Source organism: Lissotriton helveticus, chromosome 3_1 (genome assembly GCF_964261635.1).
Source record: "Lissotriton helveticus chromosome 3_1, aLisHel1.1, whole genome shotgun sequence".
NCBI lineage: Eukaryota > Metazoa > Chordata > Amphibia > Caudata > Salamandridae > Lissotriton > Lissotriton helveticus.
In genome coordinates, this window is record NC_136061.1 from 600,467,730 (window position 1) to 600,484,982 (window position 17,253).

The following is a 17,253-nucleotide window of genomic DNA, read 5'->3' on the forward strand; positions in this document are numbered from 1 at the left end:
GGGTGAGGGGTTGAGGGTGAGTGAGGGTGAGGGGGTGAGTGAGGGTGAGGGGTTGAGGGTGAGGGGTTGAGGGTGAGTGTGAGGGGTTGAGGGTGAGTGAGTGTGAGGGTGAGGGGGTGAGGGTGAGGGGGTGAGGGGTTGAGGGTGAGTGAGGGGGTGAGGGTGAGGGGGTGAGGGTGAGGGGGTGAGGGTGAGGGGGTGAGGGGTTGAGGGTGAGTGAGGGGGTGAGGGTGAGGGGGTGAGGGTGAGGGGGTGAGGGTGAGTGAGGGGTTGAGGGTGAGGGTGAGGGTGAGGGGTTGAGGGTGAGGGTGTGAGCGTGAGGGGTTGAGGGTGAGGGGGTGAGGGTGAGTGAGGGGTTGAGGGTGAGGGTGAGGGTGAGGGGGTGAGGGGTTGAGGGTGAGGGGTTGAGGGTGAGGGGTTGAGGGTGAGGGGTTGAGGGTGAGGGGTTGAGGGTGCGGGGTTGAGGGTGAGGGGGTGAGGGTTGAGGGTGCGGGTGAGGGGTTGAGGGGTGAGGGGGTGAGGGGTGAGGGGTTGAGGGTGAGGGGTTGAGGGTGAGGGGTTGAGGGTGAGGGGTTGAGGGTGAGGGGTTGAGGGTGAGCGGTTGAGGGTGAGGGGTTGAGGGTGAGGGTGAGTGAGGGGTTGAGGGTGAGGGGTTGAGGGTGAGGGGGTGAGGGGTGAGGGTGGGTGAGGGTGAGAGGTGAGGGTGAGAGGGTGAGGGGTTGAGAGTGAGGGTGAGGGTGAGTGGTGAGGGCGAGGGGTGAGGGTGGGTGAGGGTGAGGGGTTGAGGGTGGGTGAGGGTGAGGGGTTGAGGGTGAGTGTGAGGGTGAGGGGTTGAGGGTGAGGGTGAGGGGTTGAGGGTGAGGGGTTGAGGGTGGGTGAGGGTGAGGGGTTGAGGGTGGGTGAGGGTGAGGGTGAGGGTGGGTGAGGGTGAGGGGTTGAGGGTGGGTGAGGGTGAGGGGTGAGGGGTGAGTGAGGGTGAGGGGTTGAGGGTGAGGGTGAGGGTGAGGGGTTGAGGGTGAGTGGTGAGGGTGAGGGGTTGAGGGTGAGGGGTTGAGGGTGAGGGTGAGTGAGGGGGTGAGGGTGAGGGGTTGAGGGTGAGGGTGAGTGAGGGGTTGAGGGTGAGGGTGAGGGTGAGGGTGAGGGGTGAGGGTGAGTGAGGGGTTGAGGGTGAGGGTGAGTGAGGGGGTGAGGGGGTGAGGGTGAGGGGTTGAGGGTGTGAGGGTGAGTGAGGGGTTGAGGGTGAGGGGTGAGGGTGAGGGGTTGAGGGTGAGGGGTGAGTGAGGGGTGAGGGGGTGAGGGGTTGAGGGTGAGGTGAGGGTGAGGGGTTGAGGGTGAGGGTGAGGGGGTGAGGGTGAGGGGTTGAGGGTGAGGGGTTGTGGGTGAGGGGTTGGGGTGAGGGGTTGGGGGTGAGGGTGAGTGAGGGGTTGAGGGTGAGGGTTGAGGGTGAGGGGTTGAGGGTGAGGGTGTGAGGGTGAGGGGTTGAGGGTGAGGGGGTGAGGGTGAGTGAGGGGTTGAGGGTGAGGGGTTGAGGGTGAGGGGGTGAGGGGTTGAGGGTGAGGGGTTGAGGGTGAGGGGTTGAGGGTGAGGGGTTGAGGGTGAGGGGTTGAGGGTGAGGGGTTGAGGGTGCGGGGTTGAGGGTGCGGGGTTGAGGGTGAGGGGGTGAGGGGTTGAGGGTGCGGGGTGAGGGGGTGAGGGTGAGGGGTTGAGGGGGTGAGGGGTTGAGGGTGAGGGGTTGAGGGTGAGGGGTTGAGGGTGAGGGGTTGAGGGTGAGGGGTTGAGGGTGAGGGGGTGTGAGGGTTGAGGGTGAGTGGGGTTGAGGGTGAGGGGTTGAGGGTGGGGTTTGAGGGTGAGGGGTTGAGGGTGGGTGAGGGTGAGTGAGGGTGAGGGTGAGAGGGTGAGGGGTTGAGAGTGAGGGTGAGTGAGTGAGTGTGAGGGCGAGGGGTTGAGGGTGGGTGAGGGTGAGGGGTTGAGGGTGGGTGAGGGTGAGGGGTTGAGGGTGAGTGTGAGGGTGAGGGGTTGAGGGTGGGTGAGGGGTTGAGGGTGAGGGGTTGAGGGTGGGTGAGGGTGAGGGGTTGAGGGTGGGTGAGGGTGAGGGGTTGAGGGTGGGTGAGGGTGAGGGGGTTGAGGGTGGGTGAGGGTGAGGGGTTGAGGGTGAGTGAGGGTGAGGGGTTGAGGGTGAGGGTGAGGGTGAGGGGTTGAGGGTGAGTGAGTGTGAGGGTGAGGGGTTGAGGGTGAGGGGTTGAGGGGTGAGGGTGAGTGAGGGGGTGAGGGTGAGGGGTTGAGGGTGAGGGGGTGAGGGTGAGTGAGGGGTTGAGGGTGAGGGTGAGGGGTTGAGGGTGAGGGGGTGAGGGTGAGTGAGGGGTTGAGGGTGAGGGTGAGTGAGGGGGTGAGGGGGTGAGGGTGAGGGGTTGAGGGTGTGAGGGTGAGTGAGGGGTTGAGGGTGAGGGGGTGAGGGTGAGGGGTTGAGGGTGAGGGGTGAGTGAGGGGGTGAGGGGTGAGGGGTTGAGGGTGAGGGGTTGAGGGTGAGGGGTTGAGGGTGAGGGTGAGGGGGTGAGGGTGAGGGGTTGAGGGTGAGGGGTTGGGGTGAGGGGTTGGGGGTGAGGGTGAGTGAGGGGTTGAGGGTGAGGGGTTGAGGGTGAGGGGTTGAGGGTGAGGGGTTGAGGGTGAGTGAGGGTGAGTGAGGGTGAGGGGTTGAGGGTGAGTGAGGGTGAGGGTGAGTGAGGGTGAGGGGTTGAGGGTGAGTGAGGGTGAGGGGTTGAGGGTGAGTGAGGGTGAGGGTGAGTGAGGGTGAGTGAGGGTGAGGGTGAGTGAGGGTGAGGGTGAGTGAGGGTGAGGGTGAGTGAGGGTGAGGGTGAGTGAGGGGTTGAGGGTGAGTGAGGGTGAGGGTGAGTGAGGGTGAGGGTGAGTGAGGGTGAGGGTGAGGGGTTGAGGGTGAGGGGTTGAGGGTGAGGGGTTGAGGGGTTGAGGGTGAGGGGGTGAGGGTGAGTGAGGGGTTGAGGGTGAGGGTGAGGGGTTGAGGGTGAGGGGGTGAGGGTGAGTGAGGGGTTGAGGGTGAGGGTAAGTGAGGGGGTGAGGGGGTGAGGGGTTGAGGGTGTGAGGGTGAGTGAGGGGTTGAGGGTGAGGGGGTGAGGGTGAGGGGTTGAGGGTGAGGGGTGAGTGAGGGGGTGAGGGGGTGAGGGGTTGAGGGTGAGGGGTTGAGGGTGAGGGGTTGAGGGTGAGGGTGAGGGGGTGAGGGTGAGGGGTTGAGGGTGAGGGGTTGGGGTGAGGGGTTGGGGGTGAGGGTGAGTGAGGGGTTGAGGGTGAGGGGTTGAGGGTGAGGGGTTGAGGGTGAGGGTGTGAGGGTGAGGGGTTGAGGGTGAGGGGGTGAGGGTGAGTGAGGGGTTGAGGGTGAGGGGTTGAGGGTGAGGGGGTGAGGGGTTGAGGGTGAGGGGTTGAGGGTGAGGGGTTGAGGGTGAGGGGTTGAGGGTGCGGGGTTGAGGGTGAGTGAGGGGTTGAGGGTGCAGGGTGAGGGTGAGGGGTTGAGGGTGAGGGGTTGAGGGGGTGAGGGGTTGAGGGTGAGGGGTTGAGGGTGAGGGGTTGAGGGTGAGGGGTTGAGGTGTGAGGGGTGAGGGTGAGGGTGAGTGAGGGGTTGAGGGTGAGGGGTTGAGGGTGAGGGGTTGAGGGTGAGGGGTTGAGGGTGAGGGGTTGAGGGTGGGTGAGGGTGAGTGAGGGTGAGGGTGAGAGGGTGAGGGGTTGAGAGTGAGGGTGAGGGTGAGTGAGTGTGAGGGCGAGGGGTTGAGGGTGGGTGAGGGTGAGGGGTTGAGGGTGGGTGAGGGTGAGGGGTTGAGGGTGAGTGTGAGGGTGAGGGGTTGAGGGTGAGTGAGGGGTTGAGGGTGAGGGGTTGAGGGTGGGTGAGGGTGAGGGGTTGAGGGTGGGTGAGGGTGAGGGGTTGAGGGTGGGTGAGGGGTTGAGGGTGGGTGAGGGTGAGGGGTTGAGGGTGAGTGAGGGTGAGGGGTTGAGGGTGAGGGTGAGGGTGAGGGGTTGAGGGTGAGTGAGTGTGAGGGTGAGGGGTTGAGGGTGAGGGGTTGAGGGTGAGGGTGAGTGAGGGGGTGAGGGTGAGGGGTTGAGGGGGTGAGGGTGAGTGAGGGGTTGAGGGTGAGGGTGAGGGGTTGAGGGTGAGGGGGTGAGGGTGAGTGAGGGGTTGAGGGTGAGGGTGAGTGAGGGGGTGAGGGGGTGAGGGTGAGGGGTTGAGGGTGTGAGGGTGAGTGAGGGGTTGAGGGTGAGGGGGTGAGGGTGAGGGGTTGAGGGTGAGGGGTGAGTGAGCGGGTGAGGGGGTGAGGGGTTGAGGGTGAGGGGTTGAGGGTGAGGGGTTGAGGGTGAGGGTGAGGGGGTGAGGGTGAGGGGTTGAGGGTGAGGGGTTGGGGTGAGGGGTTGGGGGTGAGGGTGAGTGAGGGGTTGAGGGTGAGGGGTTGAGGGTGAGGGGTTGAGGGTGAGGGGTTGAGGGTGAGTGAGGGTGAGTGAGGGTGAGGGGTTGAGGGTGAGTGAGGGTGAGGGTGAGTGAGGGTGAGGGGTTGAGGGTGAGTGAGGGTGAGGGGTTGAGGGTGAGTGAGGGTGAGGGTGAGTGAGGGTGAGTGAGGGTGAGGGTGAGTGAGGGTGAGGGTGAGTGAGGGTGAGGGTGAGTGAGGGTGAGGGTGAGTGAGGGGTTGAGGGTGAGTGAGGGTGAGGGTGAGTGAGGGTGAGGGTGAGTGAGGGTGAGGGTGAGGGGTTGAGGGTGAGGGGTTGAGGGTGAGGGGTTGAGGGTGAGGGTTGAGGGTGAGGGGTTGAGGGTGCGGGGTTGAGGGTGAGGGGGTGAGGGGTTGAGGGTGCGGGGTTGAGGGTGAGGGGTTGAGGGTGCGGGGTTGAGGGTGAGGGGGTGAGAGTTGAGGGTGCGGGGTTGAGGGTGAGGGGGTGAGGGGTTGAGGGTGAGGGGTTGAGGGTGAGAGGGTGAGGGGTTGAGGGTGAGGGGTTGAGGGTGAGGGGTTGAGGGTGAGGGGTTGAGGGTGAGGGGTTGAGGGTGAGGGTGAGGGGGTGAGGGGTTGAGGGTGAGGGGTTGAGGGTGAGGGGTTGAGGGTGAGGGGTTGAGGGTGAGTGAGGGGTTGAGGGTGAGTGTGAGGGTGAGGGGTTGAGGGTGAGTGAGTGTGAGGGTGAGGGTGAGGGGGTCAGGGTGAGGGGGGCACAAGTCCTAACAAGGAAGCAAAGCAAACAGCCGGAGAAGAGAGAAAACGGCAGGAATCGAAGTAAAGAGGAGGATGCAAGGAGAGGTACAGAGGGAGTTAGCATAAAAGGAGACACGGCCGGCGGCCGTGAAACTGAAAGTACGGCCGGCCGGCCGTGAATAATTAGGGGATGAGCGCACGCTGAGAAGCTGCCTTTGATGTGGTAATGCGAGGCAGGCAGGCAGGCGGCTGGTGGCATTGTGCACGCGCTTTTTAGGGCTTGCGCTTGCGCAATGACCTAAAAAGCACATGCACTTCAAGAAATCGCCAGTGGAATCGTGCTTGGGTAAACGCTGTTTAAGCCCCTATAGAGCTTCGCCAGCTATGCGCATGCGCACAGCAGGCGAGCCCTAAAAAGTCTTATTTTGCTGCAGTGTGCGTTGCCCTTCATCATGTTCGAGCAGGAGAACAAGACCTTAAAAAAGGTATTGGAACTGTGCTCCTAGAAGAATGGCGGCGGGGTCAGTGAGTAAATGTAAAAAAATGTAAAGTTCGAAGACTCACCCTTACGTGTCTCAAGGCGCTGGGGGCCATCGTGGAAATTAAGTGAGCTATTGCCCAGAGTCACATGGTGCTGAGCTGAGCTGCCGCCGGAGCCGGGGATCGAAGTGAGTGTGGGGGTGGGGTCATTTGGTGTGAGTGTGGGGGTGGGGTCATTTGGTGTGGGGGCGGGGTCATCAATTCTGGGGGTGGGATCAGTGAGCGTGGAGGCGGGGTCAGTGAGTGCAGAGGCGGGTCAGTGAGTGTGGGGATAGGGTCAGGCATGTAGCTAACAAGAACACCTTCAATGAAAGTTTAACTTATTGTGGAAATGTACTGTTCTGCTGGGAAAGCTCAGTTGGTTCATGCAATTGCTTCAGAAGTCAAAGTGTGTAACTGAGGAGTTACTGATTTGAATACTGGTTAGTGCACTTGGGAATAGTGATGCGCATTTATAGTGCTAAGAGGGCCTTGCCTGTGCCAGAGAGCACTGTGAATATGTACATCATTAGTTTAAACAATGAATTATACATAGTATGAGATAGGCACCACTGACAAGACTCGTCGGTTGCTGTTTTCACACTCATGACTGAAACGCATTGATTTACAGTAGTGTATGATTCATTGTCTCTGTATACTAGGTGTGTGTGATGTGAACTGCTCTGACAACATACAATGGGATGAGTGGCGCTAAAAAAGAAATTAAAGCAATGTGAGTGAGGAAATTTGGGAATGATGAGGAGCACCATTGGATGGTAGTAGTAAGGGAATCCCTGGAGAAGGAGATCAGTCGGGGTCTCCAACAAAGATTATCACACCAGATGCCACCAATGCTAAAGCCAGCCCAGCTGCAACGTTAACCATGAGCATAACTTTAACCATAACATTCACACAAAATGTTTCCCTAAATAGAAGTCTAACACTCATCCATGCAACAACTTTGAGAACTGCTGTAACTCTAGCTCTGACCCTAACAGTGGCAGCTCCTCCGCTATGATGGACGAGCATCGCCCCACTGCTTTGAGCAGTGTATAGAAAAGGAAATATAAAATGATAACTTTTAGTTATTATCATTTTATGTTTCCTTCTTTTCGGGTGGGTGGGCGGTGCTGCTCTGCTCACGCAGAGCAGGAGAAGAGTAGTTTGCCCACTCCTAAGTGCGCAATGACTGTTTGGTCAGCCCTCTCAGACTGCCCAAACCCGTCATGCGCATTTTGCCCGTTCTTTATGCAGGATGCATTACAGCGTGCATGGAGAACAAGCACATGCTCCCATTCCCTGGTTGAGCGTCCCACCAGAACGCTCAAAACCAATCACAACACTGCATTTCAGCGTTGTGATTGGTCAGGGGAGCCTGGGTGCCTACCAATCACAATGCTGCATTGATCAGCATTGTGATTGGTCAGGGGAGCCTGGCTTCCTGACCCATGGCAAGAGCTGGAGCAAGGAGGAGAGAAGCGTCAGTGGGACCGGCGGCAAGGTAAGTGTTGTAATTTGTAAAATATTTTTTTCGTTTTTCATTGCACTATCTTGCACCTGCCCCCCCCCACCCCCCCGTTCCTGCCCCAACACCTGCCAGTCATGCCAGCCGCCACTGGACCCTAATCTTAACCGTGACCCTTCCTCTGAACACTAAGGGCCAGATGTACGACCCTTGTAAATTGTGCCTCACAATTTGCCCTCGATTACGAGTCGCAATTTGCGAGGCTCAATTTACAATTTACTACAGTGTCAGAGACACTGATTGTGATTCCCAATGGGGTCGCAAAATGCAAGGCTCATGAATAATAATGAGCCACTTGCAATTTGCGACCCTATTGGGAATGGTTGGCCCTCCCAGGGATGGTGGCCTGCTGGACTCATTAGACCTCCATGTCTGGGACTGCTTGTCAATAAAGCTGTGTTTTTTTTTTTAAATGCAGCCCGTTTTCCTTTTTTTAAAAAAAACGGGATGCATTTTGTATCATTTTTTAAGGGCAGGTAGTGGTCCCTTGGACCACTGCCTGCCCTTAAAAAATATTTCAGAGCCAGTCACAAAGGGCAAGAGGTCCCTTGGGGACCCCTTTCCATTTGAAACTTCATTACCACCCTCTTGAAGAGGGTGGTAATTTGCGAGTGTTTTGCGACCGCAATTGCGGTCTCAAAACATTGGTACATGGCTTGTGACTCGCTATTAGGAAGGGAACGCACCTTCTTAATAGTGAGTCACAAAACACTATTTTGCGAGTCACAAATTATTTCGGACTCGCAAAATAGTGTTTATACATGGACCAATCAGAATTAGCATGCGCAAACGGGTCGCAAATCGGTTCGTGCATGCTAATTCTCGTCGTATATCTGATCTCAGTTAAACAGTACAAATATCACAAGTACCAACAATGTTCCTCCTTTTCCCTATAAGTAACCACTAACTGGACTCTTATTCAGACAATTATCCTAACAGAATCTTTAGCATAGAACAGCACACCAAGGATTAGGACACTCTCCACACCGCCCTTGTAGGCCCACCTCTCACTCACCAGATCACTCATGTTAAGTCCCACCTGAAAGACCCAATGAAAAGAGTATACCCCTCCCACTTACTGCAGTTCTCTGGCCTCTTGTTGTTGTGAATCACCGCCCTCTGGTTGGGAGTGCGGTAGAGTGCAGTCCAGTTGATAGTGTGGTAGTAGCAGAGATTGTGGTTGTCGGTGATGTAAACGTTGCCGGCACTGATTTCCTTTAATGACTGGAACTGCAGAGAGATGACGCTCTTTTGCTTGAGGACAAGCAGGGATACGTGGCTGAAGAATACAAGAAACATTTTGAGCTACAGGACTGTTTCTAGGAAATGGTAAGACAAACCATGAGTATAACTTGAGCAACACAATAAATAATAATCTGCAACGACTCAAGCATTGAAATACCTTCTGGAGAAATAGTAGATGTCACAACAGTTTTGTGCTTCTGAAAAGAAGATTCACAAGATAGGCATGATATATAGTGGTTACGTTTAGGGCTTGGTTAAGATTATGGTAAGGGATACGATTAAGTAAGTTTTGTTAGACTAGATTGTTGTTGGGGGTTAAGGTCAAAGCTGAATAACAGATATCGATATGGTTTTTTGATAGGCTTCTGATTACATGTATGGTTAGGCAGCCATGTAGATGACTGCACTGGGATACTGCTGGCCCTGCAGAGCAATAGTCTATTACAGAAACTTCCAATTTCTGTTGGCAAGCTATGCGCTGAAAGCTAGAGAAGTTAAATAGTTAGAACACTCTTAGGCTTCAACAAAAGGCCTATTAGTTTAAAGTACTGGCTTGGGGAATATTTGGTAAAGAATTATCTATAGTAGATACAAACAAGTTACTGACCTTCGGTAATGCTCTTTCTTGTGGATATTTTATTTAACCACAGATTCTTTACCTTAGAATACTCACTAGGTAACAGACTAGGGGCCAGATGTACGACGCTTCTAATTTGCGAATCGCTAATTGCGTGATTTTTCATTTTGAACGTTGCAATTTGCAACGTTCAAAATGGAATTTACAACAGTGTCTCAGACACTGTTTGCAATTCCTAATGGGGTTGCAAATTGCCTGCCTCATTAATATTCATGAGACTGGTGCAATTTGCCACCCCATTGGGAATGGCTAGCACTCCCAGGGATGGTGGCCTGCTGGAGTCAGCAGACCACCATGTCTGTGATTGCTTTTTAAATAAACCAGTTTGAAAAAAAAAAATTGCAGACTGTTTTCTTGAAAGGAAAACGGGATGCATATAAAAAAGATAAAAATGAAAAGTTTCTGTTTCATTTCTTAAGAGTAGGCTGTGGTCCATGGTAGCACTGCCCGCTCCTAAAAAATATTTTCACTGCCAATCACAAAGAGAAGGGGTCTCCCGGGGACCCTATTTTACGAGTCGGTAATAGGTTACCAACTCGTAGATTGGGGTTTGTACATAGGGCAGACTGATTTTGCAGTCACAAACGGACTGATTTCCCATTTATGACCGCAAAAAACGGTTGTACATCTGGCCCTAGATCCAGAAAATGTTTTTCACCAGGAATGCTCCATGCACTTCTTGTGTAAGGTGTGTGACTTAGCATTGATTTCATAGCACCCAGGAAATGACAGTTGAGTCGCATACAAGCACCACTCCTGTGAGCTGATGTCACTTTCTTGCTTGCCGCTTTCCACACCCTCAGACTCAGAGCATCAGTAACTGGCAGTTCCAGTGTGCATATTTCTAACTTGGGACCTTTTAGACATTATAAAAGAGGCCCTTCTACAGAACAGAGGTGGGAGGGTAGTGAGGAATCTGCAGTTAGATAGAGTATCCAATAGAAAGAATGTTACTGAAGGTAAGTAAACTTTTCCTCTGATGGTTACTTACTTTTAACCACTGATTCCTCATCTTAGAATAGATACCAAAAGAAAACTTTCCCAGATGGAGGGTTTGTGGAGTGGACCTGAACCAAAAGGTCTTTCAGGATCAAGTGGGCAAAATGTTCTTCTCATCAGACCTGGCTGTCAAGGCAATAGTGCTTCTTGGACACAGCCTGGCAGATGTGGACAGGCACTCTGAGTGCCAACACATTGGTTGCAGTCTTAGCCCTAATCGAATGGGCTTTCAAATCTTCTGGTGGCTGCTTCTTGGTGTGTACCACATCTTATCCACAGGACTATCCATTTTATCAGGGTTCTTTTTTGCACAGCCATCCCTTTTTTTGATGTGGAGAACCCCCAAAACAGTGGATTGTCTCGTCAGTGGTCCTTGGTATCATCAAAGTAAAATCTTAAATCCCTTTTAGGATCCAGCCAAGGAAGTCTCTTCTTTTTAGAGGGATGAGGAGGGTCAAAGAATACGGGCAGGGTGATGGCTTGCCCAACATAGAAGGGAGTCATAACTTTCAGCAAAAAGGTCAGCTGCATCCTCAGCATCAGTCTGTCTGGATAAAAAGTGATGTTGGCTGGTTGCAAGGAGAGTCCTTGAAGTTCACTCAAGTGACGAGCTGAATTGATCACATGAGGGAGACAGTCTTTAAAGTCAGAAAATGCAATGAGCAGCTGTTCATCAGTTCTAAGGGCGTACACATGAAAAAATGGCAAGACAAAGATGCAGTGTCACTGTGGCAATAGAAATGGCCAGGGAGAGAACCTATGTGTCAAATTTTTAATAAATTGCTTCACAACAGGTGACTTAATCAAGGAGGTTAGGTCCAGCAAATGCAAAAAGGCCGAAAGAGTCAACAAATAACCTTTAATAGGGCCCATTCCAAGGCCTTGCTGGGACAAAGACAAAATAAACAATAAAACAACCAACAGTTCGCCTTTTAAAGGATCTGTCTTTCTGACATCACAACAGGGCACAAATTTGCCCAAGCACCAAGCGAGAATGTATTTCATGAAAGGGCACCTGGTGGCATCCGCCACTACGGGTGGCTGATTAAATGCAGTTAACCTGCGTCGCAACTGCTTCTGTGAATCAGTAGTGGGACTGTTCTGTTCAAACAGGAAGCAGAATAGGCTCCCCAAAGCCAATCACAATGCTGAAATGCAGCGTTGTGATTGGTTTGAGCGCTGTGGTTCGGCGCTCAGATAGCGAATGGGAGCCTGGGCCTGTTATCCACCCAGGCTCTACTGCAGCCTAGGTGAAGAACATGCAACGCGTGCATGAATGTTTGGGTAGCCAAACATTCATGCACACCTAGAAGGGTGCCAATACACCTTCCTCCTGTGCAGCCTAGCCCTGCCCCACAAAACTGCCCCAGCACAGAAAAATAAAATGATAATAACATTGTGTTATCATTTTCTTTTTTCTTTTTTGCCGTGCTGAAAGGCAGCGGGGCGACCCTCCTCTGCCTTAGCAGAGGTGCCGCCCCTGGTTAACTGCTGCTGCTCAATCTCTACACACGGAGGTGTAGATTGCCAGGTTCGAGTGAAGGGCCCTGCCCTGCTGCTGCAACAGAAGATCTTCCTGAAGTGGTAGTCTGTTTGGAGGGCAGATGCGTTTGCCAAGAATTGCTTGTTACTACACTCTCCTGGCCCAATCCAGAGCCACTCGGATGACTTGCGCCCAGTGATCCTAATCTTTTCATAGCTTGGAGCAGGAGAGGCACAGATGATCAGACATACTAGACCCGGTTCTCCAGTTCAGTTAGAATGCATCTCCTAGCTAGTCTTTTTGCAGAAAGTCCAACATATAATACTTTTGACTCCGTGCATCCTTGTCTATAGCAAAATATGATCTAGCAAGGGTTCTGCCCACTGTATAAAAATGGCCTTCAGCACCTAAATATGTTGATTCAATTCATGATCCCCTCAGACACCTAAGCTGCCCTGCCACTCAAGAAGACTGCCAGGTGGTTCACAATCATGGAAGTAGCCTGATACTCTAGCCAACACCAGAGGCAGAGAGTGTCTCCTGGCTCAGAATCCAGACACTACTCCGCCCTGCTTTTTGCAGTGCCATATGGTGGCGGTATTATCCTGAGAACGTGCACCCTTGATGGATGGGAGGATGGCCTTCAACGTCAGACAAACGGCTGGTAAATCCAACAGACTGTTGTGAAGCTGGATATCAACAGGAGAGCAGAGTCCTCTGGTTGACACCTCCCCCAACCAAGCAGTGATGAATCTGTCATCGGCATGGGAGAGAGAGAGAGAGACAGGCAGGCAGAGAGAGACCTGCTGCTGGTCCAACCACGATTCAACAGCCACAATTGAAGGCTGTGTGGCGTCTCCTCAGAAATCTAAATGGCATCCGATAGGTTTGCTTGGTGGTGGGCCCACTGGAACTTCAGATTCCATTGCAGAGCATGCATAAGCCACAATGTGTAGTTAACAAGGATTATGCAGGTGGCTAAAAGAAAGGACAAAAATCCACATAGCTGCTCTCACCGAGCCTAAAATTTTGGAATCATAGTCTGAATGTCCTGGACTCATTGGAATGGAGGGAATGTCCTAAACTGCAATATCTCTAGGGACAGCTCCAATAAATGGAAGCCTCTGCAAAGGAGTCAGGTGTGACTTCAGCTTGTTGAACATGAACCTCAACAATGCTAGGAGATTTGCTATAGTCTGGAAGTGGTCTACGATTGACTGTGATGAGCCGTGGTCGAGGTAGAGAAAATCTGGTATTTACGAAGTTCAGTGGTACCACAGCCATCCCTATCGTGATCACCCGAGGGGCATTTGGAACCCTGAAGGGGAGCACGGCACACAGAAAAATGCTCCTGCCCTAACTTAAGCTACAGGTGTTGAAAATAGCAATGTGTATGTACATAAGCGGCGTTCATTTGTGTTCACTGTACCTCTTGTCGTAAGCAGAATGGACATTGCAGAACACAGACTGTGTTATCCCGCCAGCATAGACCCATACACACATATATACAACAGCCATTTTAGGTACCGTAGTCACTCTGTTTGCGATCGATCACCAGCACCCTTACCTGACCCTGCAAGCTTCCCCCATGCACCCTGACCGCCCCCGCTCTCACATGCACAAGTCATGAGCCCTCCCCTCCCGCATGACTCTGTCTCTGAGAATCGCACCCCGCGCCTGACCAACACCTCCTTTCCCTCCATGAATACCCCTCCTTTGATGACCTCTTCCTCTGAACCTAATTGTCTACATGGACCGCTGGTCATCCCTTAGCCTGAGGATACAGTTTATTGCCCACTACTGTATGCACTCGCCTCTCTTGAAAAGAGCCACTATTGATCATGACCTCCCCACCCCCTGAGATTCGATCAGGAGCACACATTCTAAAGGAATCAGCAGAACACTCAGCTGCGTGACAGCCCCTCCTATTGTATGGAGGATAAGGGCCCCTACTGTAGCCACGTGTTGGAATATCTTCGTACTTCACAATGTCTTGATTGTAATAAAGGATGCCTGTGTGCCACAAATCTGTGTATAAAAGACGAAGCCTCAGAGAAACTTGTTAGAGCACCTCCTGAAGACACTATGAGAGTGTCCGAAATGACATGCTCTCCTCATGAGAAATAAACTCTGTTCTTGTTTTCCTGCCTTCAGCGCCCGTCTCTTTATTTGGTAATTATTCAAGATGGGAACTAAGAGTCGCCCTGCACCAGCAGCCTGGGCATCAGGTGCAATATGGGCTGACTTTTCCACACAGGTAACATCCATTGAACTGCAGGACGGGTATATGAAAATACGCATACTACAAGTTTAAGCACACCATCCAATCATTTGAGTCCCTAGCAGTCAAGATCTAGGCTAGCATGAGCCTTTTGAATTAGGACTTCAAGGAAGGCATTCAGGTGTCTTAAGGGCCAAAATGGGCTAAAGACCCCCATCCTTTCCAGTACGATGAAAAAGCAAGAGTAGCAATCCGCCCAAATTTCCGAGTCTGGAACCCTCCTGATGGCTCCTTTGGAAAAAGAAACTCACACCTCTTGAAAAAGAATGGATAGGTGTTCACCTGTGAGGGAAGCTGATGTGAGGGGAAGGGTTGGCGGAGCAGAAAGAAAGAGTAGTGTATAGCCAGGCCAACGATTTGAAGGACCCATTCTGTCAGATGTGATGGATCACCACCCCTGGAGATAATGCTGGATCCTGCCTACCACACGGTAGTTTTGTGTGGTAGTTGTGTGCCACTGCAAAATAAAGGTACTTGGTGACTGGTGCTGCAAAAGAAGGGCACTGGGTGGAATGAAGATCCATTTCGCCAGCCTTGAAAGGACTGAGGCAATTGAGCAGTGGCTGGGGAGAACGCCATAGCCTATAAGCCAGCCCTCTAAAGGAGCCTCGACATTTCTTTAACGGGTGAGGAAGCTGTTTTGAGGTCAAAAGACCTAGAAAGAGTACCATGTCCCTACTTTGTTTGAAATTCCGAAGGCAGAATTAGCTTTTCTGCCAAATAGGTGTGAGGCACATCCATGAAAGAGAGCTACATCGCACCATACTGGTGCCAACTGTCATTCTCAGACAATCATTAGTATCAAGGCCAAAACAAAACACATATTTTGCCACATCTTGATCATCCAGAATAGTTTGGGCCAGTGAGGCTCAAAGTTTTTCCATGACTATTGGCAACATCTCACTTGCCATATCCTACAAGGCATGTAGATATTGGCTGAATAAACAGACTTCATTAACTGATCTCAATGTGAAACTAGCCAAAAAGAACATCTGATTTTTGAACGCCTCAATCTTCTTGGACTCTCCATCCGAGGGAATAGTGAGGAACGAACTGAGGATCACCTTGCTGGTGAAGCCTGAACAACCAGACTCTCTGGAGTAGGATGTTTAGTAAGAAGATCAGCATCATCAGGCACCGGTCTGTGACATCTGGCTATCTGCCTATTCACTGGTGGGCCAGAACAGGGCTATGATGAGGTGTCCTCTAAGGTGTCAATGAGAGCATCAATGAAAGGGAGCAAGTACTCAAATTTGGATTGCCTAGGTTGTAAAATTTCTGTAAAGACATTTGTATTAACCTCAATAGAGGACACTTGTAGACCCTACACCTCGGCTGATTGTTGAACTACCACTGCAAATGACACATTCTCTTTCATTGGGGGTCCAAATGGAGAGTTCAACCCTATATCTAGAGACGTATCAAGGCTACTGGCCTCTTGTAAGTCCCTGTAAAAATTGCCATGATAATGAGGAGGTAAATCATCCCTGTTCCCGCTATCATTATCTGTGAGTGGTGAAGGGCTTTGGTAAGAATTAGAGCCAAATATATGATGGGGTCTCTGATGATGTGTCCACTCTAGTAGGGGCATAGGATTAGAATCAGGATGCATGTTTACTGATTGCGCTTTACTAATTTCATAGTGCGACATTGGTCGGGACTGTGCTGAAGGTGGTTTGGAGTTAAATATCAGAACCAGCACTGTATCTTCTTCTGGTGACAGCAATGAGGGACAGACGGACTGAGGTTGTGGAAGTTAATAGTAGAGCAGGTAGGGGGTCTGCAAGGGGCCCAAAGGTATCAAACAGAGCAGAGGACAGATCCGCTGGGCGTAAACTAATGGAGGAACCCTGAAAATTCCTGGGGCCTAAATGCACGCCAGAGGGATCCGCAACCCAGGAACATTTCCATTTTTCTTCAGATTCTTGTACCAGACGGAGGAGCTAGATGGGAACTGGGTGACTCTGCATCTACTTGTTGGCCCCACACGAACATGAATCTGCCCATCCGGAATACCCGTGTTCTCATTCGTCCCATGGAGGGTCCCAGGCCGCGGCCTAGGATCGCGCTTGTTCCGGACCATTTTGCTGCTGGGTCTAGGTGCTTCTCTTCCGTACACAAGCATCTATGCTATCACACCCTGGGCTATAGTTGGTTCCCCGGTCTAGGCTTTGGCTGAGACCTCAGATATTTCAAGTGACTGGTGGACATGTTTTACTTCCTTCTTTGTTTTTTCTTAAATATTGCGCCCTGAAGAAGGTGAGGCTCACATCGGGGTCACCCACCAAAACGCGCGTCGGCGCTGGAATTTCTATGTTCATCTGTTTCCCCCCCAATACATAGAACAATGTCAATAAAAAATTGATTTTGTTTAATGATTTGCATTAACTATTGTTCTTCAGCTACGAAACAACCCCAAATTGACAATCTTTCCCTATACCCAACTATTGTGGATTTCGCAGTGTCATCAACTGTGATGATCAGAGGGAGTTTGTGGCTCTTTGTATGCATTTATATTTAGAATGTTTTGTACCCTCATTTTATAGGCCGTATGTGTATGTGTGGGTATGCACTCATCGATATGAAAGATAGTGTATGTGTTGTGTTGGTTGCGCTTGGGTCGTTTATGGTTCATTATATATCAATTCTCAAACATTTGCATTTTTTTGTAATATATTAAATACATTTGATAATTGTGTATCCAATAAACTTGTGTTCTGTGTTGTGGAAGGCCAGTTTCATGTGTGTGCGTATATACATTAGAGACGATTAGCACTTTGATTACATCCAGCAGGTAGAGGGATCTTGTCTTGATTGTATTTCTCAGTTTCCGCTGTTCCTTCTGCCTATGTATAGTTTCAGGGGCCCCCTTCTGTGTGAGTGGTTGCACGCCATAGGGAGCCAGAACAGTGCAAAACATCTGTAGCATGGACCCCATAAGGGCGGAGAAGGTCCCACAAAGGAGAATAAGGAGCAACAGGCAACCCCTGGCGAATGGAGTGTGCTCCAAAGGCAGGCTCACCTACCAGTACTTGTCAGTGGTTCTCGGTGAGCTTTCTTTTAGGCTCTAGTGAGGGTATGATAGGATTCTTGGTGGTCTGTCTGCCTGTTTCCAGATACCTGCAGGCTTCCACGTTGGCAAGATGTACAGCAGTTGCTACGAAGGCCAGAAATTAGAAAAAACAATGATCCATGTTCAGCACCTTTAGAGTACAAGCTGGTATGTGCTAATAGAGGTTTGCATTATTGGTGGTATTCGTAGCAATACACCCTCGTGCACATGTAGAAGCGCATTCCCTGTTGGAATGTGTGAAGTCATTGTTTTTCATTCCATTGTCTGTGTATATAGGGGTGGATGGATTGCACAGCATTCTTCTTGTTACTGGAGCT

The 17,253-nt window shown here is 51.7% G+C and overlaps 1 protein-coding gene across 1 annotated transcript in view; it reads right to left on the reverse strand.

The window, feature by feature from the left end:
* ERBB4 (erb-b2 receptor tyrosine kinase 4) overlaps nt 1–17,253 on the reverse strand; it is a 1,576,940-nt gene that overhangs the window by 647,282 nt on the left and 912,405 nt on the right. The window contains exon 11 of the mRNA XM_078682001.1: nt 8,298–8,497. Within this exon, the coding sequence (XP_078538127.1) occupies nt 8,298–8,497 (200 nt within the window). The remainder of the gene's footprint in view (nt 1–8,297; nt 8,498–17,253) is intronic.